The sequence below is a fragment of the Dipteris shenzhenensis genome, chromosome 23, assembly GCF_047967505.1.
Source record: "Dipteris shenzhenensis isolate YYH24624 ecotype China chromosome 23, Dip_SZ_1.0, whole genome shotgun sequence".
NCBI lineage: Eukaryota > Viridiplantae > Streptophyta > Polypodiopsida > Gleicheniales > Dipteridaceae > Dipteris > Dipteris shenzhenensis.
The window spans coordinates 39,800,324-39,809,190 of record NC_141618.1 but is presented as its reverse complement, the minus strand read 5'-3'; the positions used below and the strand labels follow the sequence as shown (position 1 = coordinate 39,809,190).

Below are 8,867 nucleotides of genomic sequence, written 5' to 3'. Positions count from 1 at the left end.
AGTTACAGATTTGTATAAAAGGAGAAAAATAAACCTTGAATGCATATATCATATAGGGATTACAAATAGTGACTCCCTGAAGCTCTACAATAGGTAACTATGAAATATAGTAGTGACATCTCAAAAGGTCGTTAAGATTACCAATTTTGATATGACTAAGCTTTATACTTTCCACCACTCTTTGGTTGTGCCTCTCTCTCTCTCTCTCTCTCTCTCTCTCCCCTTCCTGTAGCCACCATCTAAAGATATATCATTTACATCAAGAATGAAGAGTTGGTTAAAGTTAGAGAAGGGTCAGTTAAATCTCCTATCCATTGTGGTGGGGTATGTCTGAGCGCATCTGCTCTTACAATGCGCATCCGCTCTTACAATGTATCTTAATACCTGAGAGCTGAAACACAAACACGAGAAGTTCTAGAAAGTTGAAGAAAGTCTTTATGGTTCTAGAGATTCATTTGAAAAGTAAGCAAGAGAACCCCAGAAGTGACATCCTCCCCTTTCAAAAAGTGCATGCTTAGCCATCCCATTTTTTCAACATTCAAAAGATGGGGGCCATGGTTAGCTAGCTTGCCACTGGCAAAATGCCCAAGGCGTAAATTTTAAATAATGCTATGCTTTTGTTGTGATAGAATAGCTGAAACTTTTGAGCTCCATTTCAAGGGTTGTACGAGTTCCATCCTAGAATTGATAGATTGAGAGTTCCATCCTAGAGTTGACAGATCAATCACCATGTTTTGGTGACCAACGAGTTTTGGTTTTTATTACAAGATCTACAAGCGACTCGGATCCATTAGAAAGAGATCATGCAAAAGAATGTTTTAATTAATGCGTAGAGCTATTGGAAATTTAGGAGCTCCATTCATTTTCAGAAAAAAAAACAACCATGGAAGACAACAGTTGGTCAATCAAACCTTAACCACCTCGAATGAACGACGTAAATCCAAAATACGACTGTGTGAGGATTGAACCCAGTGTACAGATTACATCCATCAATGAAAGACTACTTTAACAACTTGAGATGCATCGATGAGATTTCCTGGGCCACAAACATCACATGCAAGATGTAGCAGTTACACCAGCGAATTCTGGCGATTGTATTTCAATACTAACTGAAGAAATTTCGACAAGAGAAGATCAAATGTTTATTGAGATTTCCTGGGCCACAAACATCATATGCAAGATGTAGCAGTCACAGCAGTGAATTCTGGCGATTGTATTTCAATCCTCACAGAAGAAATTCACACGTAGAGAATGATTCTTTCTACCAGCTCACAACAAGAGAAGATCAAATGTTTATTGGGCTGCCTTCCGCAAGCATCAGCATTCGACCAAGCATGCAGGTATGCCAAAGTCTGTAAAGAGAGTAATTTCTTTGTATGGAAGGCAAGTCTAGTTTAGTATAGATGAGAGAACTTCTTCGAGTTTCATGCATGAATTATTGAGGAAGCTCTACAGCAATTACTATTATCGAATGCAGGAAACAAGAAATCTGTTTGTGAGACGTGAGGATGAGGATCTTGGCTTTCCGTTCACATTACGCACATCCTTCACGACACAGCATCACGTAGAAGTGTGTGTCGAATGAGCTTTCAAACAAAAACGACAGGCTTCATATATTATACTATGTCCTTGGAAAGTAAGAGATTCTGAATCATCATCAGTCAAACCCAACAAGATTCTAGCTTCATACCTCGGTTGCTGCCCTCGCTTTCACAAATTTTGAACGTCCCGCAGCAGTCAGGATCTCGTCAATCATCATCAGTTCCCGCTCAATGCTTGGCTTGCCACCGCGCTTGCTTGGCTGCCCTGTACAGATTGCAGATTTAGTGGGTTTGTGTTCGAAATGACTGTTTGCCTGCTGCTACTCGTGTCTTGTAAGAATTGGCTTGGTGCATGTCTCACGCCATCTATTGCAGCGGATGTCGTGGTAGAAAAGCACATTACGTCTTCTCTCTGGGTGGCGACAATTGCTGTGGGTGCCGAATGCACGGCCATGCCCACGATAGGACTCCCTAAATTTGTGACGAAGCATTCTGTAGAAACGGCAGCTCCTGGAGGAGGCACTGTGATTGCACTGCCAATATCATGCTCACACGAACTCTGTGCTACCGTTGCCGTGCCCCGATCTATGGCTCCAAGTATTGAAATCCCACCTGCTTGTCCGTCGTCATCACGGACAGGAATGACGTTTACGTTTGTATTCGAATGTGACGTATTGAGATAATTTCCAAACGTTACAGAAGTTGCAACTGACGAACTAGCGCCTGGAAGTGTCGTTTCCTTTTCCTGTACGTGAGAATTCACCTGACTCTCGGTCATAGTACAAGGAGGAGCTGCTGTCAAATCGTCTAACGACTCAATTAGAGTCGTCTCCATGTATACTTGATCTTGCTTGCTGGAAGTCAACATCGGGTGTCTATTGACATCGTCTGGTCTCCCTGGTTGCCCATCTGTGACTGTGTCACCCCCTTTCTGCAGGTAGACTCTTCCATTCACGATTAAGATTTTCCTCCCTGCCGTCGAAGGCTTTAAACCTTGGCACAGACTTGCTCTATGGATAAATTTCGGATTGTCAGCTTCAACTGATGTGGAAGTCGCTGTAGTCTTTATCACAGTCTCTGAGTTAGTCCCCGGAAGGGAGGTTGTAACCGCAAATTTTCCTGGGAACCAAGGGAAATGCTTTTTGGAGGAATCAAATATGACTGGCAGCTGATCAGACTGTTGAACTCCTTTCATGCCTGAATCGTGTGGGAGAATATCTACTGTTTCTGCAGCCGAGGAGCAAAATTGATGACTAAGCAAGTTGGCGGGGTGCAGACCTTGAAGTGGAGAGTACAAATCTTGCACTGTCACTGTGGACTGCAGGCTTGAACAACCTCCACTATGAAGGTCTTCCTGCAAGGGATCTCGATTGTATGGATGTCCCACCTTTATTGATGAGGACAAGGGCATAGAAACAAACTGGCCAGATTCTTGACAGTCCATTTCTGCTGGATTCATGTTTGTACTACATATTCCAATAGATGTTTTTGGGGAGTTAGCCTTTGGAAGTTTTGACCTGGATGGTTCAACAGAATTTGCTGGAACAGGAGAATGTGAAGAAGAAGAGACAGCTGTAGGACTTTCTGTACCGATTGGACCATATGTGCGAGTCTCAATTCTGGAGGCATTAGCCAAAATCAAATCTTCTGAAAAGTAATATCGACTTCTGCTTTCCTCTTGAAGCTGCTCAACAGCAGCTCTGATAGCCTGTACGGTGGCACTCTGCTTACCTGTTGTGCTCCCCTCTCCCCAACACTGAGGTGCCGGGTCACGCGTGTTGAAATCGTTGCTACTGCACTTTCTATGTAAACTGCTAGCCCTGGACATTTCTTCGTTCCTTGCTTGCAAAGAATTCTTTTTTTTTTTCTGGTGTTCCAGTGTTCTACTTCTTTTCGGCTCCCTAAACTCCTGCTCACCTACCACATCTAGAAAGTTTGGCCCTGTCATGTTCATTGGAAAGTAAACAGAATCTACAATTTTAGGGCCACTTGGGTAAACTGTGGGCAGAACCATATTTGTGTTTTTGACAGGCCCAGTTCGCCCATAAGATCCAGATGTCTTATCATGCAGGTTAATCTTTGAGCCATTGTGCCAGGAAAAAGTATTGCTGGTGGGAGGAAGAAAGGTTTCAGCACCTGTAAACTGTGAAAAAGGCAGGGTAGAAGAAAATTGCTCACCTGCTATAAAAGTAGTGTTGGTGGAGTTACGATGCAGCGACGAATGATGCCCAACCAAAGAAGGCGTCCTGCAGCTTGATGGCAGCAAGCGAGAATTAAAATTCACTTCCTGCATGGAACTTGTAGTTGGTAACGGACTTTCAGAGGGGGCCTTTGGATCATCTTCATCATCAATAATGATTATGTCTGCTGGTTGCTGTTTCCTTTCCTTGGGTCTTGCATCTGACAGCCATGATGGGAGTGTTTTGGCATTCGCTGAACTGGAGTGCTTCGGATTTGAATTAGCTGACAATAGGCCATATGAGTGACTGCCATCAGTCGCATTGTCCTCTTGCACAGCCCATGAATATCCCCTGCACCTTTGACTGTTACAAAGACTGGAATTTGAGACAGGATACCCACACTGAGAACAAATGCTTGTGCCAGTTAAGAAAGATGACTGCCTCTTCAGTTTCTCATGTTGCCAGCTGAGGTATTTGGTGCCAAAAGATGAAGAGGAACTCCTGTTCACCAATGAAGAGCTAGGTCTAGAGACTGATGGGACTGAAAAAGCACCATAGCAATCTTGTGCAAACGTATTCACGGAGGGATTTCCAGCCAGTGGGATAGGGCTTATTTGCCGTGTACTGAAAGCAGCCTTCCTGTTATTACTTGTCATAGGACCATCAGAAGCAAGCATTTGAATTGGAGCCTGTGAAAATGGATTGGAGGACATATCTGCTTGCCTACTCCCAAATACAGGTTGACCTGTTGTGCGACATTCCAGGAAGGGTGTATATGGTGCATATCGGTCTAACCTCTTGTCTGCATCAACCATTCAATATTTAGTAAAGTCTCTAATTATGAAACGTTCTAAATTTCCTGTAATACTGTAATTCTCAATGCCTTCAGAAGTTAAACCAACTACATTGATACTTCTTCCCCAATCAAGAAAATACCTGTTTGCCTTGGCACCTTCCGCGGTCGGCTTGTGTCTGATTGCAATAATGGGTTGCAGTTTTGAGTTGCATGCACCATAGGCTGTGAGAAACTTGAGTAGCTTGTACTAGCCTGGGAATGGATTTGATTGCCAACGCCTTGAGTTTGCATTTGATCAACTCCGGGTGTAAGAACCATAGTTTTGCCCATCAGTCGCAAAACAGGTTTCCCAACACCATTGAATATCGTTGGCTCAGTAGCCAATTCCCTGGTTGTAGTGGATAGCGTTGTTAATAACTTAGACTGATCTACACTGTGCCCTAGCATTCCCAGGGGTGCTAGGGAAACAGCCATTTGATCTTTTATCGCTGCTTGCATCCACCCTGGTAAGCTTGGAGGAAAACCTGCAGGCTGCATTCAACATATATGAATCTTATATAAGTCCTGGTAGGAAGGTAAGCTTGTAAGTATGAATTGCACAGCCTTTTCTAATATATTTTCTAAATACTGACCTGACTTGTTTGGGCTCCAGAGTTTGATCTGAATTCAAGATTTGTCTCTGAAGCGTGTCCTGTAGCTCGTGTATCATGGACTGGCATCTTTCTGGAAGTAGTCTCTTTAGAACCAGACATGGACACTGGGTGACTCTGCTGATCTAGCTGATGTGAAACTGGATCAGAAATTGCGAAGAGACGCTTATCATGTATTCTTGCATCAATGTCATCAAACTTAGCACGTGCTGTCTGTGCCGTGGCTTGTAAATCCTTTGCAAATTGTGAGAGCCTTTCCCTAACATCATACTTCAATGGATTTATGGGTGAATACTGCTTTGGAAGCCCTGCTGCAGTCAGCACATTCTCAGCATTTGCGAGTTCCTGGTTGCTACCGCCAGCTGCTTTGGGAATAGGAAATGAGCTGTTCAACTCCACGATTGGGAATTGTCTGGTTACATCGCATGCATTGGAGCGCTTGTGAATTGGAATAAGAGGCCTTAAGTTCCCCATGCCAGCATTTGGCAAGGTCTTCTGCTGAGGTTTCCTTGGCCACCGATTGACCTCTGTCATCCACAAAGAGAGAGGAAACCCCCCTTGCTGATGCCCAAACACACCATTGTAGTCTGTTACTGATCCGGAAAACTTAAAAGCCTCTTCTTCTTGACCTGCATTGACTCCATATAAGCTGGCCTGATTCTCTTTTATTAAAGGTCTTTCATTCACAACAACATCAGGATTAGGAGTTGTCAGTGATACTTGTTTGGTTTTTTGAAGCTCCGGACTTCTTTTAGCTGATGTTACTGGATTCTCTCCTCTGATAGGTGAAACGACATGATTCAAGGACCTAGACTGAAAGCTACAGTCCAAAGAATGTAAAGGAGAATTTAGTAAAGAAGTCGAACGCCGTTGTGGTGAATTTGCATCAAAACTGACAGGCCCAACTATACTTCTCCCTTTTTTATTAGGATCGTCTTTAGAAGTCAGGGACACTGCAGTTATTGGGATTAAGGACCCTTCTTCCAGTCTGTTTCGATCTATGCTTGGAGATTTTACATTTTCTCCAGAAACAGGCTCCGCTGTGGAAGCACCAGCTTGTTGGTCAGACTTCTCCGATGATCTGCCATCCAAGTCTTTACCAACTTGACAGCTAACAGTGAATTCTAATGAAGTATCCTTTGCATGAGCCTTATCAACAATCTTATCTTTCTGGTTGACTCCATAAGCTGTGCTTGATACATTCTGAACCGTGGTCAGGAAAAATTTATTACTAGGAGAAGTGGCTTGCAGAGATACTTTCTGAGGCAGTTGGTAGATTGCCCTTGGACTTGACATAGGTTCCTTTCCGATGGGAGAAACTTTCTTTGCTGGGATTTGAAATGGAGCATTTGTTTCAGATGGTGTCACAACTGATGGATCAGCAACAGATTTTCCAGCGACATTTGGGTTAAGACAATTCCATTCTTCAGGTTCTCCTTCCAAATAGTTGAAGCTCTCCCAATGTTGATTATTTGGACTGCGTTCTTCTCGAGTATCATGAAGTACTATCAATGGGGTAGAATCCATTACTTCAGAATCCTGTTGTTCATTTTGAGCTATAGGCTCTGTCACTGACATAGGACCATCGCTTTTTCTGTAGGGAATATCTGCATCCCTAGGCACTGTTGGGGTGCTCCAAGTTGGCGTACTACTGGATGATGTCTTTTGCTGAGAGGAAAATGGTGAGCGGTTGAAATCCAGGGAAATCCTCTCAAACCCTAGGGGTTGTATGTGCGACTGACCAGGTCTTTCATTGAAAATAAGTCCACTATCCTGCCAAAACAAGTATTGCATACGAATACTACGTCAAGTATTTGACAGAAAGCATTCACATTTTCTCATTATCTATATTGCACGATGTGAACATGAGCAACTCAACTACGAATACAAATAATACCAGAAATATGCCCATCTACAATAATACAAGAAACATTATGATTTAAAACAAGAAATACAAGCATGTTAGGCCCTACAGGCCAATTAATTTGCTTACAGGTCTCCTTGCAAACGTTTTTGTATTGACAGAAGATGCTAGAGCTTTTAATCAAAAAAGTGTTCTTACAATTGTTAGAAGAATGTATAGCCTCTTCTTGAAGTAAATGATTTCACATAAAGCTGGCATCCCTTGAGTGTGTCTCTTCTCATCAATGTACTGGGCTTTTGCAAACATTACTACCAAAATGGCACGGGCATCAACTATCTAAGCCCTTGCGAAATATTGTTTTTCAGTTTACTAGAGTTAATTTGTCCACTATAATGCGTATTGATTATTTAGTTTCTCTCTGTACACATTCTTTAGAATTTCCGAGAGAGAGACAACCAAGGAGTGCATCAAATCCGCACGAGAAATATACAAGGAAACAACATGTTGAAACTTGGCATTCACCAGTTTGTAAGGTATGGAAACAAAATTACTGATTTGCAGAGGATAATACTTGGAAGAGAGGACGAGGGAGATCCATCATCATATTTTTCTTGTCATAGCAAGCATGTCAATGATGAGAGGCATCTTCTTAGCCACTGTATGCATGCTTGTCCTTTTAGTTCCATCAATGCTCAAGGGAGCTGCAAATGCTCATGTAGAATGAAAGGATTGTCTCTAATTTTCTAGAGAAAAGAATTTTCTGCTAGAAAAGTTTGGAAAAATGATATAGATCAGCTATCCATAGGACCGCTTCACCAATCAGAAAGGACATCTGGCTTTCTGTTTCTCGGGATCACAGCTCACTGCCAAGAGTATCCCGGAATCAAGCGCCAACAACCAGGGTGGAGGACTATATAACTAGCGGATCCCTTGGTTCATGCAAATGTAGAAAGTACATACATGCTATTTCCTAGACCCCTCCGTAACCTACTCCCAAATGGCTGGCATGGTATAGATGATGTCATGCAATATGTTCACAAGTATGCTGGAAGCCGATGACTGGGGCTGAAGCATGCTACCCATATACTCCAAGCGATGTATTGCCATAGCCACAAGCTGAAGATAAAGACAGCTTCGATCTTCCCCTTCTGCCTCTGAAGAGTTGTTATTAGCAAACAAGCAATATAAGTAATGCAATATGCTATGTCGAAGTTGTCTTATAATGGTGAGACATTTCTTCTAGTTATACCCTCTAAAAGACAATGCATGGAGTACAACAAGATTGTCGTCTCCCATTTCTGAGTTCACACACAAATAAATGGGAGCAGCTAATCCAAAAGGGCGACTACTTATAACTCCCTATTCTCTAAAACCCAAACAGATTGACTAGGTGTATAGTTGAGTGGGACAGCAAATGAGCATGGGCCCTAATGCAGCTATGCCCAATGCTTACAATAGTGTGAAGGAAAGAAGAAGACCCAAGAAAACAAGAAAGAAATATTTATTTGCTGAATGAAGGCCTAAAAGATCTCTGGCATCATGAAAGGCCATCCCTTTAGAGAAATATGATGTGCATCATGTTTAGTACAAAATCCATGGCCCCTACTCCTCACAAAATCTTATGTGACTAGAACGTTGTATAGAAATTACAAAGAGACTAGAACGTCACACTAGGGCGCGTGTATTTCTTTGCATTCCCTACAAACTAAGAGTCCTTCCCTTCCCTGTAAAGTGCATACTTCCTTAGCCTCAGTAACTTTCAAAATCACTCCTATCCAAATGCTTGTACCTTTCACCTCTCTCTGATGGAGAAGATCAATTTTTCCTTTCGATAAT

General features: G+C 42.5%; 1 protein-coding gene across 1 annotated transcript in view; it reads right to left on the bottom strand.

The window, feature by feature from the left end:
- Positions 1 to 1,127: 1,127 nt before the first annotated feature.
- LOC147887369 (uncharacterized) overlaps positions 1,128 to 8,867 on the bottom strand; it is a 38,961-nt gene continuing 31,221 nt past the window's right edge. The window contains exons 3-6 of the mRNA XM_087394290.1: positions 5,150 to 6,940; positions 4,658 to 5,048; positions 1,945 to 4,523; positions 1,128 to 1,806 (exon numbers count right to left, since the gene is read on the bottom strand). Coding sequence (XP_087250416.1) covers positions 1,759 to 1,806; positions 1,945 to 4,523; positions 4,658 to 5,048; positions 5,150 to 6,940 — 4,809 coding nt within the window. The 3' untranslated portion in view covers positions 1,128 to 1,758. The remainder of the gene's footprint in view (positions 1,807 to 1,944; positions 4,524 to 4,657; positions 5,049 to 5,149; positions 6,941 to 8,867) is intronic.